The sequence below is a fragment of the Orbicella franksi genome, chromosome 9, assembly GCF_964199315.1.
Source record: "Orbicella franksi chromosome 9, jaOrbFran1.1, whole genome shotgun sequence".
NCBI classification, from domain to species: Eukaryota; Metazoa; Cnidaria; class Anthozoa; order Scleractinia; family Merulinidae; genus Orbicella; species Orbicella franksi.
The window spans coordinates 20794239-20817064 of NC_138153.1; the positions used below are offsets into that span (position 1 = coordinate 20794239).

General features: G+C 38.7%; 3 protein-coding genes across 5 annotated transcripts in view; 1 reads left to right on the top strand and 2 right to left on the bottom strand.

Moving 5' to 3' along the window:
• LOC145497893 (plasma membrane calcium-transporting ATPase 3-like) overlaps positions 1-9358 on the bottom strand; it is a 39016-nt gene extending 29658 nt beyond the window's left edge. For 2 of the 3 annotated variants that reach the window (XM_081477768.1, XM_081477765.1), the window contains exons 1-2: positions 7130-9357; positions 1470-1875 (exon numbers count right to left, since the gene is read on the bottom strand). In XM_081477768.1, the coding sequence (XP_081333894.1) occupies positions 1470-1875; positions 7130-8632 (1909 nt within the window). In that variant the 5' untranslated portion in view covers positions 8633-9357. Of the gene's footprint in view, positions 1-1469; positions 1876-7129 lie in introns of all 3 variants that reach the window. The other variant, XM_081477766.1, reaches the window with a different exon arrangement.
• A 2975-nt stretch (positions 9359-12333) lies between these two features.
• On the bottom strand, positions 12334-15384 carry LOC145497251 (uncharacterized). The gene has a single exon (XM_081477074.1). It carries the CDS (start codon positions 15221-15223, stop codon positions 14195-14197), a length of 1029 nt encoding a protein of 342 aa, XP_081333200.1. The 5' UTR covers positions 15224-15384; the 3' UTR covers positions 12334-14194.
• A 2946-nt stretch (positions 15385-18330) lies between these two features.
• The window catches only part of LOC145498010 (uncharacterized), a 380464-nt gene continuing 375968 nt past the window's right edge, over positions 18331-22826 (top strand). Inside the window, exon 1 of the mRNA XM_081477882.1 lies at positions 18331-20150. Within this exon, the coding sequence (XP_081334008.1) occupies positions 18677-19111 (435 nt within the window). The 5' untranslated portion in view covers positions 18331-18676 and the 3' untranslated portion in view covers positions 19112-20150. The remainder of the gene's footprint in view (positions 20151-22826) is intronic.

Here is a 22826-nt window from a genome sequence, read left to right on the forward strand (position 1 = left end):
CGCAATGTTGGCGTACCGCAGAGATACTGGTCTCTGTAAATTTGTGCAAAATATTTCAACGAATATCTGAGCTTTGGAAAACCCACAGACTTAAAAATTAGCGAAGTGTCACCTTTATTAATCTCCTATAATATCACAATTTCTTGATTTAATCCACTAAATGGTTGTCGAATAAATTTTCTATTACGTCAGGATTGCGTGACAGTGCAAGCCAAGAATTGTTTTGCTGGGGTCAACATACGTGTATATTAGTTTCTTTCAGCTTAAATGTACAATAATTCGCTACATGGGTTTCACTCTTGTAAAGACACATAACTCTGTTACAAGAAAATAACAAGAAAATATCATTTAGTTCAAGATTTTATCTTTTTTATACTTAACGAAGTTTCTCAGAGCGTTATACTTAGGTGTACACAAACAGATACATTCGTAAACAAATTTTCTAACCTTTCTGCTCGTGTTGTTCAGACGTTCTTGAGTTTGTGCTGGGATTCTACTTGATTCACGATCATACGATGAGGCTTCTGAAGACGCTTAATGTCCTTTAGTGTTGGTCTACCTCGAACCGTGTGTTCATTTGTATATGATTTCATCACCCTAGAAATCATGGAATCCGTGCTAACTTTTCACAACGACAACTTCTGCAAATTCCATGTGCTCTTCGCATGTACAGGTGACGCACATGCTTTAGAGACCAGATGGCGATTTGTGACTGAACAAGGGGGAAAAAAAAAAACGGAGCCGAAATTTAAACCCAGGCCTCACTGCCTGGGTAATAACCAATAGAAATAAAAGAAAACGCTGACACATTTTTGGAGATTAAGGCTTTGTGATAAACACTGCACAGTCATTTTGCATGAATGATCGCATTTGATACCCGATTAATTCGCTGGAACGTCAGTCGGTCATTTTGGAGTTGACAGCCTCTGCCACCTTTGGAAAGCAAAATCCAAAACAAAACATAATTTTATCGAATTCTACATTTTATAACCTTTCTGTTGATATATAGTTTGTGGGGGTTTCCTTAAAAACAGCGCGTGTACGAATTTTTTTCTGGAGGACATCCACGAAGGTTTGAGGTAACCTTAAAAATCATGACTTATGGTGGTTTGAAAGTACAAAGTTTGGACTAAGTAATCTTCCTTGAGAAAGGCTATTTACCAATTAGACTAAAAGCCCCAGTTTGCTAAGAGCGATAGTCAACAAGGAAAAGCTGAGTGGACTGTCGCTCATAGAAAACAAGCAAGAATAGTCTAACTGATTTAGTAGACACTCTAGAGACAGCAAAAAACTTACAATTTTATGTATTTTTAGCCTGAAATTAAGAAAGATTTTCAGTTTCAAGAGCAGCATATAAGATCATTGTCTATCAGCGAACATAAAATGATGAACCAACCAATCAGATTCATGGATTTCCAACAGAACACAGCTGAGTGGCTACTAATACAGATTAAGTAACGCTTACAAACCTTTTTCAGGGGGGACTCCATTAGCAGGAAAATCCCTGTAAGCAAGACTAATGGTTCTCAGACCATCAGATGCCATTGGCTCAATCACATCTCTCACCATCTTCTCAGAATCAGCAGCTGTAAATGGCCTGATTTCACCATCTTTGCCAATAATTGACGTACAGCGGCTCAAAATTATCTCAGATGCACCCTTGGAATATATGCGAAATCCTCCTCCGGGAAGACGCACAGCAGTGGTCATGGATTTCCTTGCAGAGTTGAAGGTGTAAACTTTGACAAAGCTTGACTCTGGATTGTTATCTCTGTAGTCTTGGTATGTTTCACCAATTTCAAGGACAAAACCCAGTAATGCACCTTCTGTTTTGTTTCCAACTTGGGTGGGAAGACCATCAGGTGTCTCTGAAGGCTGAAAGCACAGAGGCAGTTCATTATAAATAAAACAAGAAGCTACCTTAATATCATGAAGGCAAAGTTATGAAAGAAGCCCATGAGCAACAAAGAAAAACAACCCCAAAAAAACCAGAGGGCTGCTTGGTCAATACTTGGGCCCACTGGATTGGAAGTTGAAATTTGTACACTCAGTGCAACTGCATGGAGAAAGAGAAAGGGCCCTGGCAACCAGACTACAAGCTCACATAAACTGGCAAACAACTGCATAAACAAACATTTCTGATGCTGACATAGTGTGCCCGTAAACCACAAAAACATTGCAGAAAACACAGCTGAGTTCCTGTCCTGTGAACTTGTCAGTGAAGTGTTGAACACTTCTTTAGAACACTTGATCTGCAATGTTTTGATCATCACTGTTTGTTACTGAGCAAACAACTTCTAGGCAGATGAAAGGGATCTTAGGTAGAGACCACACTACAGCAGTGAATTAAGAAAAGACAATAAAACAAACTTTGAATTCCTATATATGCAAAGTTTAATACAAAAACCTTTGTTTATGGGTTTCTAAATGCATTTGTCTATATGTGACCATGAACGGGAAAACGTACCTTAACACTTATCCGTTAGATGGGCAAAAGCATTAAGCATCCGCTAGTCATCCGTTAGAACGTTTCTTAAAAACGTTAGAGGCGTTAGCCCAACCATTAGACGTTAGCATCAGGCCGTTAGAACGGAGAGTGCAACCATTAGCAAGAGACATGTATCTGTTAGCCGTTAGCATCAGACCGTTAGACGGGCCAGCGTAACCGTTAGCAAAAACTCTGTATCCGTTAGCACGGCTAGAGAAGCCGTTAGGATCCGTTAGAATAAACTAGCATCCGTTAAACGGGTAACGATTCCGTTAGAATGGCATGACATGCATTGAAGTAGAATGTGGTAGCCTAACACAGTGTGAAACGAGAGCAGCTCTTGGCTTCCATTTAGTTCAAAACAATCATGAGAGGTAACTATCTTTCGACGAGAAGTTTGGCGATTATTATTTTTTGATGCCCTGATTGATAAATACAACTCGAATGAAATTCAACAAAGCCTTCATGCTATAATTGTTATACACGATCCAAAACAAAACACGTTTGCCGCTTCCACAAACAGCCTGACGACATGTAAAATCCTAACTACGATCGTCATTATATGAATTGTTTTATTTAATCGGCAAAGTCTGGTTGTTTCGAGAACTTGTAATTTGTTACTGTAATTTGTGAACAAACGAAAGTTAAAAATACTTAACAAATGCCATAAACGGACGAAACAAACACGGAGAAAACTCGACCAAAATGGCCATGCGATGGATAAAGATGTTCTACGAAGTAAACACTGATCATGTGTCAATTCACAAAGTGCGCAGGTTCAAAAATTTGCATAAAGTTGTTTACATATTCTAAGATGTGAGAAAGGGTCATATTCCGGCAGAAAGTTTGATGAATGTTTTGATAGACTGTTGTCTGACTCTGAATCAGAAGAAACCAATTTTAAACTACATGTATGTGACAAAAACAACTTCATCAGATGGAACCAGCGCCAACAAAATACCTGTCGCTTCGAGACTAGCTTCGTGACCTCAAAAGGTACCACTTTTCGCATGCATGCTCTGTCAAGAAAGCCTAATCTCTCGTGAATCCACAGCTGGATAAAACAGTTACTTTTACAAAACTCTAGGCAAAGTCATTATGTAAAAATTAGTACAAGTGACAAATTCATTTGAGTAAAACAATAAAAAATGTTCATCCCGACTGGCGAGTTAAATTGTTTACACACGGGTCTAGTGACGTTAGGTTCGCGTCCCACATGATAATGTCGGACTCGAATTCTGAGTTATTCTGTCTCGATAAGGAAGTGATAGTTTACATCACTGAGTTTTGTTTTCAATGCTCACCGTGGAAATAATTTTATTAATGTTTGTCTTGTTGACGACTGATGAAATCGGCACTTTGTGATTCGTTTTTTCTAAAAATCGTGAGTGTAAGACTAATAATGGTTTGGCACGATTATGTGTTTCTAACATCGGACTGAAAGCTACGCTACTCGTTCGTTAGAAGTCCTTAGATGTAAACCGTTAGACAACCATTAAACGTCCTAAGATGTAAACCGTTAGAGAACCATTAAACCTCTTTAGATGTAGACCGTTAGACAACCATTAAACGGTTCCAGTCATCCGTTAGAACAAATTGCGCAACCGTTAGAACGGTTTCTTCATCGGTTAGGCATACTTAGTTAGCCGTTAGAATGTTAGGAGAGAGCGTTAGAATGCTTTGATCATCCATTAGGCACACTTAGATAACCGTTAGACCGTTAGGACAAAACGTTAGAATGCTGTGAAGACCGTTAACTATCCGTTAGCTATCCGTCCGTTAGCGCCCGTTTAACAGATAAGCGTTAAGGTACGTTTTCCCGTTCACGGTCACATATGATCAAACTGTTTTCTTTTTAAACAAAATTCCAACCTAAAATTTCTACATCATTTTGAAAATTGAAAGTCAAATTTGGTACTGTCTGCTTATCACACTGTGATGACAAAATTCCTGTTAAAGCTGAGTACCGTCATTTACATCTCAGCATCAACGTGTCACCAAAAAAACATGATCTACTGGGTATCAAGCATGTACATGACCCATCAACAAAGTTTGGCAGACCTGACATGCAAATGTTTGCACTCAAAGTCCAACACAATTGACAGATAGTGTTTCATCAACTTTGAAAAGGTTGGGTTTCGCTGAGTACAGTGTTCTAACTAGGATTTTTCCTTGGTTGTGTGTGGTTTTTGAAAACAAAGCAAAAACGACGAACAACAACCAAAAAAATAAGTGCACAATCCACCTTTTCAGTTATGTGAGCCAAGATGGTGACCAAAATCCTACTGAAGGAGCTACGTTTAACATGTGGAACCAACAGAAATTAAACTGGTTGAAGACAATAAAATAGTACTTTACATACACTGTTTTCATTTTATTACTGTACTTATTTCCAAGCAGAAAAACACTGAAGTTTTTGATTGCCAATTGAAAATTGGTGACTTCATCCATTTTGCTTGTGCCATGTGATCTGAACTTGTGCACCATCAATGGGGCATTTATCTAAATATACTATTTTAATACATCATTTCAATTTTTTGCGAGAATCCCCCAAGGCTTCAGTCTGGTAAGAACACTGCAAGTATGGAGAAAACTTCAAACCAGGAGTCCCCTAGACAAAGGAAATCCAAGTCTGAAGTAGCTACAGGATAGATTTTTTTTTAATACTTTGACAACTCAACAAAACAATACCAACTTTGGGCACAGATTACAGTCTTATTACAGTCTTCCAAGCTTCCAATGATCGATGTTGAATCATGCAATGTTTGACACCTATTTACATCAGGTTTTTTCAAGGTGAGTTCAGACTTGATGTAAACAATGGTATTTGTGAAATACAAAAGAAGGTTTTGAAGAAAAAAATTGAAGAACAATTATCAACAAAAGTCAGCTGGAAATTTAATGGACAACTAACTTTGAAAATAAGTGCATTAATTTGAACCAAAACTAAAACATACCAAGTTGGGCAAAAAAAGTTCTGATGGTAAAACAGAAGACATCTGTGACTTTTGAATCAACAGATGATGGAACTTGCAAATGGTTTTCAAAAAACAAAAGAATACATATTCTGGACATATTTATTCTGAGAAAAGTGCTATTTCATTAAATTGGCATGAGTGCACATGATTATGAAAATTCAAATTTTCTTTACATTACAAAGATAACAGGATATAACAAAGAAAATATAGATTTCACTTTTATCACACAATGATAATGCGTCATACCCATAAAAGAGACTTCTCTTTTTTTTATCAAACATGCTTTGACAAAAAATTCATAAGCTTATTTCTTTCTAATGAAAGACATTACTTTTTCGTAAAAATATCAGTAGAAAACATCTACTTGCCCTGTTACCTGAAACAGGGTTAATTACTTTTGCTAGGTGATGGTTTCTGCGGTTAACCATTCGTCAGAAGATCTAATACTATATTAAAACACAGGTCCACATGAAAAATGGCAAATGTTACTCAGAGAAAAACAAACACTACACACTACATGCAATTTCAACACAGTTAAAACTGCCACTGCCACCTCTAATTTTGCAAAAACAAAAACCTCATGTTACTCTATGCATTGCAATGATTTTCTTTACAAATTTCCTCACAAATAAGACCACTGTTATGAAAACCCACAAGGCAGAAAAGCTACTAATATTTTGACTATGTACAAGATCATTGACCTTGGATATACTTCCTTTTCTGTGTGGTTTAAAAACTAAAGCAAAAAAAAATGTAGAGCAAAACCATTAACAACTGTAAAAAGCAATCTAACCAGACAATTATTCCAACTCTTAAATATAATTTCATACTGAATTCAATCTAGCAGATGTTGCTCTTATTACTTGCACTCTTTTACTACCTAGCTTGCAAATCTTCTAGACATTTAAAAATGCATGGTATTGGATCATTCTCTCGCATGCTTTTTACAGATTTCTGATCTGCTAGAAATACTGTACACAAACAACTTCATCTAGAACAAAATGGCCAAGAGGTGTGCTGGCAACCAGTGACACATAATTTCATTTCCTTCAGTAATACAACACGTTAATGATTCTGAAAAGATTAAAATGCACAGCAAAGCCTCCAACCAAGACTGACATCAAAAGGATTTTATACAATACTTTAGACTCTCTGTGGTTTTTTAGCCATCCCTGCATTTCCTTTAACATATTACATAGACCTTTTTATCACGGTTTTACAGCCCATCAGCTTTTATCGCAGCCTCAATATATATATGCAGTCAACATTAAATCCCCTTCCCCCCTCCAACAACAACAACAAACATAATGATGGCTTTTGAGAGGGTATCTAAACAATCCTGACATTAACCAAGGCTGAGCTGTTGTAGGGTGACGTGAATTCTAACGAAACAATGGCAATAGTACATTACATTTTTAAGATATCTATACAGGGAATAAATGCAATAAAAACTGCCATACAAACTATATTTGGAAAACAGCTTTAAATAGTACATGTACTTCCTCTTTCCTAAAACAAATTTTTCTGTTCTGCAACTGTTTATCATGAAATCTCCTTGTGTAAACAATGGTGAAGTGGTTTAACCTCTACTGGTTTTTCTGTCGTGATTAACATATAGGAATGCAATGACAACTACAACAGCACAAATCAACTGGTTACTTACCAATATATTGGAGGCGTAGCTACTGTTTATTGCTATTCCTTTACACAACAATTCAACTAGAGTCTGCGGTAGCTCTCCTTGTTTTGGCACGTCTTTGTAATGATTGTCAGCTAAATAACTCTGAACTACAGTCATCCGATTAGTGGTGAGAGTTCCAGTCTTATCAGAGCAGATGGCAGTTGCGTTTCCCATGGTCTCACAAGCATCAAGATGCCGGACTAAGTTATTGTCATCCAACATTTTCTTTACAGAGTAGGCCAATGAAATAGTTACTGCCAGTGGCAGACCCTCTGGAACAGCAACAACTAACACAGTCAGACCAGTAATAAATGCATTGACATAAGCATTCAAATGCTGATTCTGCCAGGAAGCTTTCTCGTTAACATACTTTCTAATGCTGAACTGTAAAACCATCACAATAATTGTCAGGAGAGCGGCACCCACACCAATCCAACCGATACTAACTGCCAGCTTGGTCAACTTCCCCTGAAGTACAGACTTCTCCTGTTTATCTTTTTTATCCTTGCCATTTGTATCAGAATCCTTTTCCTCATCAAGGTTGATCTCCTCAAACTCATCCTGACTGGCTTTTATTGACGGTGACTGGGGTGGCGCTTCCTCTTTGCCATCTGGTTTGTCTCCCTCCTTCTCACCATGTGTTCCTAGTAATGAAAAGATTATTCCTGTCTGGGAATTCACCCCAACTGCGGCAACCACCATCTTACCACTACCTTCCATGACATGCGTGCCAGCCAGTACAAGTGGATCTTTGTCTCCTTTCTTAACAAGATCTGATTCACCAGTCAGAGAACTTTCATCAACTTTTAGGTCGTTACACTGGACAATAACACCATCAGCAGGCAATAAATCACCATATTTCACCTGGCAAAGGTCACCTACCACAATTTCACTGTTAAGTACTTCAATGGGTTCTCCATGTCTCACAACTGTAAACTTGTGCTCACCTTCGATTTTACTTTGCAAGCCACGAAATTGCTGCTCTTTTTGATAATCGTTCACTGCAGTGACTAATGCTACTATGATCACAGCAACGATGATGGCAAATCCATCGATCCATCCGGTGTTGTCTTCTGAACCCTCGCAATCTTCGGGTGCAAATATTCCTAACAAAAGCGATACGATTGCTGCAATCATCAGAATTATAAGAATTGTATCCTTGAGAGCATCGAGAAGAAACTGGAGAAAGGTCTTAGGGGGTTTTGGAGGAATATAATTAGCACCGAACACTTTCTTGCGATTCTCTAAGTCCTCCGGAAAGCCACCAATTCCCCTCTCCGATGATGTGTGCAGCTTATGGATAAGCTTATCCAATCCTCCAAACGTTGAATTTAAGTAATCTCTTGCTTCTTGTCCTCTGTGCTCCATAAGCAAAGTAAGGTCTTTGACAGAAATATCCGAAAAATCAGCGATTGCGATAAAATCCATGGAGTCAGGCGAATGCAACGATTGCTGCTCTTCCTTCCTAATCGCGGCGTCTGCCATGATGAAAACTGATTTACGAAAAGTTAAGCTCTATTTACGTTTAAAATATTATACAGCTCTCGAAATCGAAGACTCGTGGGATATGTCTTCTAATTAAGCTTACAATGGAGTTGTTCGATCGTTCCACCTCGCTTTTCAATAACAGCAGTCGAAAAGCAAAGAGTTTTTGTCCCGGATGCTTCGTCCAAACTAGAATAGCAGGTTACAATGGGCCTCAGCAAAGTCAAGAAATGTCTGCCAAGCAATTCACTAGAAAACGAAACTTACACAAGTTTCTCCCAGACAAATCGACCAGATTCCGGGGAAGTGTGCGTCACTCCTTGTGCTGTGACAGAACAACAGAATGCTGCTTGCTTCAGGCCTGCTGCTCCACTGGCTGTGAAGCACCCCGTTCACATCATTCAGAGTCGATCAAGCAGTTTTGACACCTTTCCAGATCGACGAGGATGCAATTTACAACAAGCCAGCAGCTTTCAACGATAACAGAAAGGAGACACCAGCCCAGCGGACGGGAAATCGAGCACGACAGGAAGGCAAACAGCGGCGCAAACTCCCCAAGATTGAGACGTTGAAAGGATACCAATTGTGCTTGTCAAAGTGAACTCAGATCGTTCCTTTGATTCTGTACACTAAAGAACAAACACAGTCAATTCAAGAAAACAATCTACGTTCCCTCCTTTCACGAAGGCTTCTCACAAGCAAAGCAAAGTTGAAACTTGCCTCAGGGCACGTGATGAACAGTTCATGATTGGTCTATTTTGAATCCTCACGAGTTTTGATTGGTTAATCGTCGCTACGTTACAAGGACGTCATTCGCCGGTGAGCCACATTTTGCCGCGCCCAGCGCCCACCAAAATATGACCATGAACTGCATGACTTTTGCATGACTATTATTTGTCAGATTTAAAACTGGATTTCACAGAACATTTAGATAACTTTAACTGAAATGTTACATGTAATACGGCCTTCAAATCAAGGTATCATTCGAATTTACCTATCTTTGTTTTTTGGTCTAGAATGAAAGCCGAGCGGTGCTTTAGGTTGAAAATAATCAAAATATTTATATTACGTCATGGCTAGGATAAGTTCGCTGGCAGTGTAAAAATTATCCCATTTTTCGTAAGCGTATGAGGCCTGTCAGAAGAGTGTTTGCATATTCAAAAAATGTCATCGCTAGTTTACATATTTAACTGATAAATAGCCCTGAAAAGCCAGTACCAAAATTTTAATAGTATGTAAAAAGTTTTGTAGATGTTTTGAAGTCAGAGAAAACATCAGGAAAAGTGTAGCAAAATTGTCAGAGCCTCCAAAAAGATGCCGTAACTGCTTGAAATGTTTTTATTTTCTTGATTTATCATTACAACACCAGAGGAAATATATGTGATTATGGTGATAAATATTATATTAATCTAAAAGCACTGATTTGCTTTGCGGAGGTGCTTCAAGTCTTCGCTGAATGGCTGGTGCTCAATGATCCTGTGACGATTGATCAGTTGCCGAATTTAATAAATGACTTATTTAGACGAATTTAACAACATACTCCAAGTTTCCAGCCTGGGGAAAATGTTTTTTTTTCATTTCATTGCATCATTATCTGTCGCCAACGTTTGGTCAGCGGCTTCTCCCAAAAAAAGTACAATATGGCGGGTGAAAGACTAGTGTTTAAGGAAGTTCTTCCGAAACAAGGCCTTCTCTTCACTGAACAGAGTCCAATGCCGGTTCTTTGCAAACCTAAGATAATGCCCATGAAGTCTGTGACACTTGAAAAGTTGGAAACTATGCAGAAAGAAGCACAAGAGGCTGTGAAACGCCAGGAACAGGAACAGAAATTACAAGGCGCATTCACATAGCAACAGCAAGTTCAAATAAACATCAACCTAACCGGTGAGCTTGACCTTAAAGAAACTGCACGAGTTTATGAATTGCTTCATCTGTGACGTTCATTGGCATCTCAACGAAAACAGAGTGAAGGTCTTGTGAAAATGAAACCTACGATCTTCAGTGGATTTGAAGTAGCTTGAATTTAATATTAGCCTCAAAGGATAAACGTCAAAGCTGCTGCTTTTCCATGAAGCGTGTTTTGAACTTCTACTTCAAAAAACACAATAGTTTTGCACATAGCCCCAAAATTTCTGAGTGGAAATTGTGGCCCAGGTACTTGAGAAATTTATTGCACTTTGAAATGAGATTCCATGTTGTCTTAAGTACATAGTTGTTCGTTGAGCTCAAGTCAGTTGATACGTCATCTAGTAGCAAGAGATCTCTGCAAGGCCATTCAAGCTTTTGAAAAGATAGCCTCTAGTGTGTAAAAAAAAGAAGTAACATTCACATAATATATGATGGTCTTACTTTTCAAGTCTGCATCACAGTTATAATATTGGGAGAAATTCTACTGGTATGCTAATGCAAATACTGCAATCTGATTGGCCTAGCTATTGTAAACAAGCAAAGTGGATCATAAAATGGAGCTTCCTTCTACATATTTTTAGGGGAAGATAGACAGAATTCATCCTCTCATGTGGGTGGGGGGGGGAGGGGGGAGAGAAACAGGAACTCAGAACCTCCTGCTTCCAGAACCTTGCTCTCCGGCTTCCACACCTTTATCTCACAACTCCCGCACCTGTCCTGCTCCCATCCCCTGTGAATTAGGAGACTATAAACACATCCTTGTCATTTAGCTGCGTAATCCTGAGGCGTTTCCTTTTCCTTTTTTCCCTTTTGTTTTCAGCCATGCTCCTCTTACTCGTGTCTTTTGGCAGCTTAAGCGACAACATTTCATGACTTATGATGTAACCACAGTGAAAGGGTTTCCAATGTTACCAGAAGTAAGCCTCAATTTTTTAGCCCTAGGGTGAATTTTCAGTTGCTTGTCGGCCCAGAAGTCTCAAAAGATGCTAAATGCAAGTCAAATAACATTTTGAGTTCTCATTTTTGAAAGTATTTGAACACTTAATGAATGACAAAAATTAGCATTTTGCATTTCTCTCCGCAATCTCTCCCTCTTAGAATTGCTGCTTCCCACCCTTTCCTCTCCCATCTACTGCCCCCTATTCTTCCAGGCCCCTGCCCCCTGTCCCCCCACCCCCACATATAGATGTTAGTTAGAAGTGAGAAGGAACAAATAGTTTTTAGGCTGAAAACTGCGGTAAACTATGGCACAGTGATGGTTCTGTTGCTTCCAGTCTGGCTAAGGTTAGCCTAAAACGGGAAGTGGAATGAGAACAGGACACGTGCACCTGTGGACTGTTAGTGTGGTCCTGTGGAACTGAAGTCATACCATGTACATGTAATAAGAATATTATAATTCGTGGACTGAAAGCACATGTATATAGAGTACCAAGTGTGGACTTGTTGAATTGAGAGTAGCAGCTTGTGTGTAATAAGAAGTCTAAGAAGTGTGAACCTAAGGTCACCTACAGGCTCTGGACTGAGGGCATATATGTATGAAGTTCTTATTTTTACCATGCCTATAATTTATACACTTGAGAAATAGTTCACACTATACCCTCACACATAATCAATTTACTCCAGGTGTGTGGATATACTGTGCTCTAGTACCTAAGTACCTTTTCTAGTACCTTTCATGTTCTAAAAAACTGCACAAGCCCTTGAACTTCATTCTCAGGCCAACATTTAATATTTGTTTTTTGCAACAAAATTTCTGGGAAAACTTTAAGCCCATAGGCCCTCAACAGAAACAGTGATCACTGCCTTGTTTATGTAGCTAGATAGAAGTCACTTACATAATGGTGTTTGTTTTGTCGTTTTTTTCAATGTTTCAGAGGAGGATTTAGAAAGATTACTAAATAGTTCAATTTTGGAGGAGATTAAAAGTAAGGAAGTTCTACTGAACTAAGAGGTTATGGACAGTTGATTCCCCCTTTGGTCTCATTAACCATCTCCTCATATTAATCTCCAACTCACAATATAATTGTTTATTATTGTTTCACATTTTACTGAGAACCTTCCATAATTTTGTCTCAATCTTTAAACAGTCAAACCCCCACTAATGGCCACCTCTCTACAATGGCCATCTCTTGACAACAAACACTTCTTTTGTCTCAGCCCATAGTCTACACATTCACTCTTATAACCTCTATACAAGGGCCATCTCTCCACAGTGGCAATGGCCAGTTAAGCATTTCCCAACAGCCAAATTACCTCTTGACATGGGGCAATTAATCAAGGACTGGCAAACAGTGAATATAAAACCTAATCTTTTATTGTAAAAAATCACGAAACTTGAGACCAGGCAAATTTATTGTTACTTTTTGACTTGCACTACAGTGAATTAATATAGGTGTGTTGATAATTTCCTCAGTTGTGAAATGTTATGAAAGCCCAAGCAGAGATCAACCCCAGTATGATATTTGAAAATTATTTCAAATTGCAATCGCCATGAAAGTTTCTGCAATTTTGAGAGACTTTGAAATAGCACTCAGTGTTAATCCTTTATTGCACTTGCATTAATACAATTCATATGAAAAATAAACCCAAAAACGTGACGTTTCGGCGTCAACTTGTTGCCATTATCAAATGCAGATTAAAAAAGGTTCAGTTCAAATATATACTAGCTTAGGTGTTAAAGGAGTCAAGAAAAATGCAAGGAACAATGTCAGCTAATTAAACACTTGCCCGAATGGAGTCCAGTTGTGTGTTTAATTTTGGTCTTTTTTAATCTGCATTAATTTTGATAATGACGACAAGATGACGCCGAAATGTCATTTTTTTGCGTTTATTTTTCTTACAATTGTCCAATTGAATACTAACATGATATTTCCAAGAGGTCTTCATCACTAATAGAAATTAGTGATGTCAGCATTGTTTCTAAAACTTTGAAATGAAGAAGAACTTCTTCACAGATTTCCTGAGAATAAGTTACCTTCAGAGGCAAAAAAACAAACATATTTATGATGGTGACATAAAAAATTTCCTTTGATATTTTTTTAATAACAATATTGTTGCAACAGAGCCATGTGTCCCTGACAGCTCCTGTCTGGTTTGGTAAAAATACAGTCTTCATGTGCACAACCAGAAACTGGTCATGTGCTGTAATAGGCTTGCCACATAATGTATAAATTTAGCCAAGCCTTAGAGTGGAGCTCCTAATTGCAATCATTATACTTTGTAGTCGCCATCTATATTCTCGTTGGCTAAAAGCCTACAGTTAATTTTGGGAAACAGCGCAACCTACAGATTATTCACTAATCTGCTAGCAGATTAATGAATAATCTGTAGGTTGTGTGCAATGCATGGCTTGTCGAAAATCGGTGTGCTAATGCGTTCGTCATTATTTTCTTTAAAACAATTTATAATAAAACAATTATTACATTCGCTTTTTGTGACATCCGAAATAATCAAGGTCTCGGTTAGTAAAAGAGGTAAAAAACGTTCTCTGGTAAAATTGTATAAAGTTCTGAGCTTTGAACAGCCAGTCTGCTGTCTTCGACGGACAAAAATGAAATGATAAAATAGACCTAAAAGTTTTTTAATATAACAAACGGATGGCATATATTAAATAGAATACGTGTGAAAGAATGTGAGAAAGCTAAAAGTGTAAAATTAGTGTTTGTTTAAAAGAATGTTATATTGTCCCGGCAGAGGGCACGAATTGTTGTCGACCTCGACCGTTTTCGCTGTGTGCCAGGATTCCAGCGTCTTTCTAATGCGGCTGTTGCCTTTGTCAATTATCTCAGCATTGTTAAAGTCGATGGTATGATCAAAGGTCCAGGCATGTTTCGCTACATTGGAGCCTTTAGCACATTGTTTAGTATTTCTGATATGTTCTTTTCGCCTTGTACTAAACGATCTTTTTGTCTCGCCGATGTAACTCCAGGGACAAGACCCACAAGGGATTTTGTAAACAACAGTGCACTGGTCGTCGACCCGAGGTCGAAACTTGGGAACAGGGAACTCTTGTAGTAGTGTTTTGATTGGTTTGTCGGTTACTCGAATATCATGACTTTTGAGAATTCTAGAAAGAGGCTCGGTAATACCTTTGATGTAGGGAAGGACCGCGAAGCTCTGACTATTCGTTGGGTCAGCCCAACTGAAGAACATCCCAACTAGTTCTTCAGGTGAAGGTGTTGGAGGAGTCAAAGATTTCTTTCTTATGATATCAGCAGTGACTTTTTGTGGGTAGCCATTAGATTGTAGCGCGGTGCTAATGCGATCAATTTCACGAGCTTTTCCAGCTTCCGAGTTTGGAAGTTTTAGGGCTCTATGTAAAAGTGTCGCTGCAGTGCTGATTTTGTGCTCTCTGTCGTGATGTGAACGGAAATCAAGAAATCTGTCCGTGTGCGTGGGCTTCCGATAGACATCAATGTTGAGCCTCTCATTATCGCGAGAAATAAGGGTGTCGAGGAATGGCAGCTGGCCATAAGATTCGTGCTCGATGGTGAAGGAAATATACGGGTCGATAGAGTTCAATGAGTCATGAAAAGAAGTAACTGCATTCTTTTTGATGACACAAAAACTGTCGTCTACGTAACGTTTCCAGATTTTAGGTGGAACCGGGGCTGAATCAATTGCTGTTTCTTCAATTTCCTCCATACATAAGTTGGCTACTACGGGGCTGACAGGGCTACCCATGGCACAGCCGTGGATATTGATGACATAATTTGTTTACTAAACTTTATGCTGTCCAACAATTATTTCATTCACAATGACGATATCTACAAATAGACCCATGGGTAGCCCCATGGGTCTATTTTTGTCCGTCGAAGACGGCAGACTGGCTGTTGAAAGCTCAGAACTTTATACAGTTTTACCAGAGAACCTTTTTTACCTCTTTTATAATGAATCCTGGTATCGGATCTTCAATATTTTTACGTCTCGGTTAGTGTTATCAGCCTCAGCCTTCAGCTTCGGCTGATAACACTTACCTCGACCTTGATTATTCAGGATATCACAAAAACCTCATCCAGTAATTGTTTATAATTAAACATAAAGGGAAAGAGAGATTTGTTTTTCTTGGATCAGAAACTGAAAAAATAGGTCCGCAATGCGTACTTGTGAGCTTATGCTTAGTTTTATCGAGTTATTTTTCTTTTGTAAAAAACAAGTACTTCTTAGTCAACGGGGTATGTTATGAGCGCGTCAATGGATGAGTGAGTGAGAGATGTATGTATGTCGCACCAATCAGATTGGGGTTACTATAAACAACCAATCAAATTGCCACTTGTAAAGGTGTGATCATGTTTGTGAAGATTTCATCCCAATTTTAGAATGGCCATCTTTGTTTTTCTATAAACAGAAAAGGGTATTCTTGTATTGGCCTTTTTTCGACATATTAGATACTGCGTTTACTGTGGTTAAGCCCAGGACTTTGTAGATGGGTTTCAAAAGATTTTAAAAGTCGATAATCAGCTGGGGAGTCAGTCTTTGGTATAAACTAACATGTCATCAAGGCTTTGCTTTTCACATTATTCAGCCGCTCGTCAACTTGGTGATTTCTAGGACAGGAACGATTGTTTTTAGCCCAAAATACACTTTTGCGATGGTGAGGGGGCTTTCGTCCATGGTGGTAGTCGCCAGGTCAGTTCCCATCGAAATCATTTGCATTACGTGCAGTTCACGAAAAAATAATTATGTCAAAACCATTTATGTTTGCACAAAATTTTTCAGTTTTTGAATGCAAGTCTCAATTAAGGACGGTGCCTAATTTTGTTAGTGCGCACACGTTCTGCGCATCACGCGAGGCAAGGTTTACACGCGCATGCTAGGGTTGACATTGACGTAATCAATTACGCTACCAAGTACGCGATCAAAAAGTAAGCAAAACGTTCCTACTGTGACCAAAACTACTGTGAACCTGTACTAAAACTAAGAATACCAGAATAGCAACGTATTGCTAACCACTAACTGTTAACGGCTTCCAGCTGATAACCTAACTGTTATCTGTACAAAATTATACCGAAATCCAGATGTAAACTTGTACCTGCAGATGGTGTAGTGCGCGCAAAAAAACAAGTGTGAGAGACACAAATGTTTTACTTACTGGGGAGGTGACAGGAAAAAATGTAACGCGCAACATAAAAGTTTTCAAAAAAGATGAATATCTAAGAGACGCCCGGTTACCCCAACATTTTATGTTATGAAATTGAAGTGGCAAGCCTATTCAACACGTGATTAGTTTCTGGTTGTGAGGAAAACCTATTTAGACTGTATTTTAGCTGAACCAGAGGAGGGCTGTCAGAGACGCTAAAAGCACTGTTGCAACAATTTTTTTTATTAAAAACATACCAAAAATGGCTTTTAGGTTATCATTTACCATGTAGTTTTAAGATCTTTATAAATGTGTTTGCTTTTCTGTATGTAAAGGCGAATTCTAAGGAAGTCTGTGAAGAAATATCCTTTCGTTCTTTTTTCAGAAAAATGCTGATTGTTGAGATTCAAGGCTAATTATCTCGAAAACATGCGTGGCTACCCCTATTTTTCTTTTTGGATTCCAATGGCCCTTGCAAAGGTCTACTTTTTCCGCACGGTCCTTTTCTGACGCAAACACCTGTGTATTTAGTAGACACCGTCCTTAAGTAGCGCTGTTTATGAAGTAATACTGTCTTCTCGTTAAAACGTTTCTTGGAATCAATACTGAGATACTCATTTGAAGTGGTTTTCTTTGACAAAACCAAAGAAATTGCCAACGGCGACGACGCCTTTGGCGTCCAGGAGCTCTGCTAAAATGTTACTGCAAGTGCAGTAAAAAGAAACCAATATTGACGACACACTTTGTATACTTCTTATTATCACCTTTATGTAGCTATCGCGCGCGTTATTGTCCGGGTGATGTCACGCGGTTCTATTACATTCAAACTGTTAACAAATTAATAGCCAACGGTGAAATGCGAGACGCGAAAAATGAGAACCACGTGGCAGCACCGAGACGCGATAGTGATGGTGAAACGCGATAGCCACAGGCAGGCATGTTGTAGTAACGATCGAAGTGACGTCGCGACAACCATATTTTAAACGGGGATCAGCGGAAAGTACATCGCATCTAGTCCGGGTGCCCGTGACCGACTTTGGCCGTCCCGTTTACTTGGAAAGCTGGCAAGTTTTAACTTTACCAAAATTATTCCTTGGACCTTGGTAGTTAATGCTAGGGTGGCAGTGGAAACTCTTAAGTGGGCGGTTTGTAGTTACATGTGTGAAAACATTTGCAACGCTAATGTGGGGACTGGGAGTAACTCTGTACCACTAGTTGTATAGAGACTATGCTAAGAATCAAACATATTTTGTGAATAGTTGCTTTCCTCATATACTCACGTTGTGTAGAGTTGTGAGAACTGTCTAGGAGGTGTGAGAGGTGTAAAATTGAAATATACACGTAGAAATTAATTATAGGTCATTAGGGATGTCCCCCCGGAAATTGCACTTAATGAAGCAGCTCACTGTGTTTAATTTTTAGAGGCCTGGGGCTGCTTCAATGTTTAACCGAATATTTGCCAAATTAAGGAAGTATAAAGAAAAACTGGTAGCGTCCTTTCCATCTTTTGTATATTAATTTCCAAATGGTGTATTTCCATAGCAACCCTATCAAGGAAATATTCTTTTTCTGTGATGCTATGACATTAAGACTAACTTACATATATTTTACAAATGTATTATATTTTTGAAGAAAAGATACGTATTGAAAAAATGTTCGTATTAAAAATAAGGGATTAAAAACACGATGTTTTTGTTGTTCCACTTCATTTTCCCGTCTATCCATTCCTTTGAATCAGCCTATTGGATCGCATCTCAAAACTGAGTTTCAAAAAAGTAAGGTGAAGTCATAAAAGAAGTATAAAAAACACATCTGCCGTGCGAAAACCACGGTACTTGTTTCTAATAAATAGATACAAAAGCACAATATAGAATCCGATACAATCAGTTTAATTTTAAATGAATAATACTGGGGGACGATTTCAGTCATTAACAAAGGACTGTTTGAAGAAAAGTGTAAATCTTAACGTAAGGGCTCTCTTTACACACTTCGTAATTGGAAACAATTTCAATGACTGAGATTCCAAAACCAAAGGAGGAATTGTTGGAGTTACTGGCATGGAGGGAGCACGAGAAAATTGGGAACTCGCAGCTCGTATGATGGCAGCAGCAACAACTTCTTTCAAAGTTATGAGTGGGACTTTAGCAGGCTCAGGCTTCCATAAAGAACTGGGATCGCAAAGAATTGAAAGAGATGAAAATGGCATGCACAATATCATTCAGTGCATTGACACGAAATTGGTAAATCCATTCGATATCGGTCAGTACGAAGGAGAAAAGATGCCACTGATTAATATCGCCACTGGGACAGTTGCACCATCTGAAGTTTCGGAATCTTTGCTCACTGCTAAGGAGCAAGGCGAAAAGGCAATGGGAGAGTTTGTCCAAGCCAGGCTAATATCTGACAAGGAGAATTTCTGGGATCCTTTGAAGAAAATCAACATCAAAACCTTTCAAAGTCTGAACAAACCTGTTGAGCCAAGTAAGGTCTGAAGACAATCATCCTCGACAGTCAGGTGTATAGTAGACTTCTTGTTGTGTCCAAAGACCGTGACATTGATCTAGAAGAAGTGCAGTCGTATGAACTTGCAACCGTTCCCCTTGCATTAGCCAACATGGATGGGTCTCTGAGGAAAGCAACCAAGAGTACTACTGGAAATGGGCAGTCTTGCCAGGAGCACACTTCCTGCTTAAAGTCTTCACCAAACAGTATACATAGTTAGTGACCTTCTGGCAGTAATTCAGATGTTGTCAAAAAGAAAGATGAATTCGGAGAGCTATCCGACACAACTGCAGCAACTATTATTATTACGATACGATACGATAAGATAGTACGATACAATACTTAGCTCGGTTAATACGATGTTTATTATATGGCAAAGAAGAAAACTTAAATTCGTTTAAGGTAACTGGTTTGCTGACATTTTGCTTGCAAACGGAGATGAGCTTAACTTAAACCTGCCGAAATTTGCTCGTCCTCTTTACTATTTTTTTTTTTTTTGTCATCAGACTTTTTGGCACTTCCATAAATGATTGAGAAGAAAATAAAAGAAAACGGTGAACATTTTTGTATTTGAGTTTGCTACTTTTTCAACGCAAAATGAAACCGGTCTAGATGGGAAAATCTAGACCGCGGTCAATATCGATTTCAGCCAATCAAATTCGTGAATTCGGTAGTTCCCAGTCCTTGTGAGACACAGCCATATAATAATTCATTATAATAAATGGTTTGAACCCAGGAGTATCAGTAGTTCGTATAGTGTGATCGTCCGGGTGAGGGTAGCTCTGAAAAGAACTGTTGTTGGTAACTGACGTTTCGACAACCTGAGCGGAAGTCATCTTCGGAGTCAAGTGAAGAGTTTTTGTCAGTCGATGATGTTATAAGTCTGGTCCGTTGAACGTGATTGCCGGTCAGTTTAGCCATGATGGTATCGGCTGAAAGACTCATGTAAAGTTTGCCATAAGTTATTGGTGGGTTTCGATCCGTCTATTGTTAGTGAAAGTTTGGTCCGTCTATCGCTAGTCAAATTAAGTCGGTCTGTTGAAAGTCCGGTTGTCGGTTTCGTTTCCGTCATGGATAAGTCGTTTGTAAGGCGCCGGTAGTTGCTGACATCTGTTAAGTGACGTTTGTTCTAGGTTAGTGTACCAGCTTTCTAGAGTCAGTCGTTGAAAATAGTTTGTACTGTAGGTTAAGCACTGAGCAGAGTCCCAGTCAATAACAATAACAATAACAATAACAATAACAATAACAATAACAATAACAATAACAATAACAATAACAGTAACAGTAACAGTAACAGTAACAATAACAATAGCAATAACAATAGCAATAGCAATAACAATAACAATAACAATAGAGCGGTTTTCAATTGAGTGTCGTAAAACCAAAAAGCAAACCAATTACTTACCAATTAGACTACTCAGCCAATCTCAAACCGTAGTAAAACCAAAACCAAAACCAAAGTAATTGTTTAATTATTTTCGACACTCAATTGAAAAACCGCTCTAACAATAACAATAACAATAACAATAACAATAACAATAATAATAGTAATAATGTCTTTATTGTCGTGTGAATTACATCTAGCAGTGGAGAATCCCCACTACTAATAGGGGACGCCTAACTAGATCTATCTAAAAATAATATACAGAAAAGTCCTATACGAGAAATCAAAATTATGAGTGACAAAGATGCCAGCCACTACATCCATCCATCCATCATAGCCAGTCGGCTAGTTTACAGGTAATCCACGGCCCTACTATATTCTAAAAATTAAAACTAAAAATGTACAATTGATTGTATAAAACTATAAACGCAGAGAGCTAAAAATCTAGAGAATCATATCACAATAAATTCTGATATCAGTCAAACTTAAGCGATCGAATTTTGTTGTTCACTTTATTAGTGCCTACTTTAGTTCTAATATCACTTTTTTGTTAGCTCGTTCCATTTCTTTGCGGCAAAATATCTCCATGATTTGAGACCATATTTAGTCGTGTTAATTTTCGGCGAAGAAAGCATATAGTAATGTTGAAGATTATCCTTGGATGAACGTAAGATGATAAGATCTCTAATTGCGAATGGAGCTTTGTCCGATATACAATTGTTTATTGTCAATAGCATGTCCTGGATTCTTCGAGTTTCCATGGATGCTCGGAGTCTGATTCTTTGCAAGAGATCTTGATAAGATGCACTTTTATTTTTGAAGACGTACCTTAAAGCCCTTTCGTTGACTTTCTCGATTTTAGCAGTGTTTCTTTTTCCGCAGTGGTGCCAGACTTGGTTGCAATACTAAGTTAAAATATGGTGGTATAAATGCGCGGTATAGCGATTTCTTAGTTTTAGTTAGTAAAATATTCTTCAGTCTGCAACTATTATTGTTAAATTCCAGTTCGCCAGTCAAGTCCATATTGTCCCAGACCGATATAATGTAGAAGACTCGATTAAGCCGGGAGAATCTCAGTGGACGGCTATAAATTTAGAGCAGAGAAACCAAGTTCCCTGCCAGTCTCAAGCGTTATTTGTCCAGTGGAAAAACCAAATCTAATTTGTTGACGTTTCTACTTTCTGATTGCATTTGGTGTGAGAACCTTCCCGGACAACTCAAGGATGTTCAAACACTCATTCTAGCATCACAAGATGGGCCAGCAGTGAAAGTGACTAAAACGTTGAACAGAGAAGATATAATTCCTCTCTAGTTCGACCACGAGGAAGCAGACAGTAGGATGTTTGTGCATTGCGAATATATTGCAAACCAGTCATCAGACATCAACAATTCTTCCAAGACACAGATGTAGCAGTTTAATGCTGGTATCACTTCAGCCAACTGTCCATTCAAGAGCATTGGTTTCTATACAGGTATTGGAGGAAACAGAAGGTTCATTCCCGTGCACGAGGCTGTGGGTCCAGATGTGTGCAATCTTTTACCGGTCATGCATGCTTTGACAGGATGCGATTCCACGAGTAACCTAAATGGTATAGGCAGAAAGGGAGGGCTCAATACACTGAAGAAGATAAAGATGACCCTGTTGGACTGAAGAACCTGGCTACAGACTGCACAGTCATGAGCGATGAAACGTTGACTGTTTGTGTCAAATTTATCGGTCTTCTACTTCAAATTTGAACCATCTCAGGTACAAGCTTTTTACCACGAAAAACCTGGAAAGCAGCAAACTTCCGCCTACTGAAGATAGTGGATTGTATATGTCAAAAGGGCCAACTATCAATGCTTCATTTGGAAACATGCCCGAGACAGGAGGCCTTCACTAACATTACCAGATGGAAATGGGTGGACTAAGGATGAGCGGGGACATATTGTTCCCAAATTGATGGAGAAAGATCCAGCTCCAGAGAATTTCCTGGAACTGACTCTGTGGAGGAGTAAGAAGGATTTCAATGCAAGATGTTCTTGCCGGAGAGTTGGACTCTCCTGCACGGCTGATTGCACTTGTGAAACCTCCAAGAAAATGACGGAGACGGGGAGCTTTAACCCTTTGTATTATTTGAATTGTAATGTCATTCACGTGTGCAATAACGACATGATTGAAAAGCGCTAATTACGTAAGTAACCAATTTGAATGCTCTACTTGCCATAAAAATTTGACTATTAAGTAAGTAGTTTTGAGGATACGTGGCTAGGGGCACAATGAGCGAACCCTCACGTTCACGAACAGGGAAAGCACAGGTTAAATGATTACTAAATGGGTG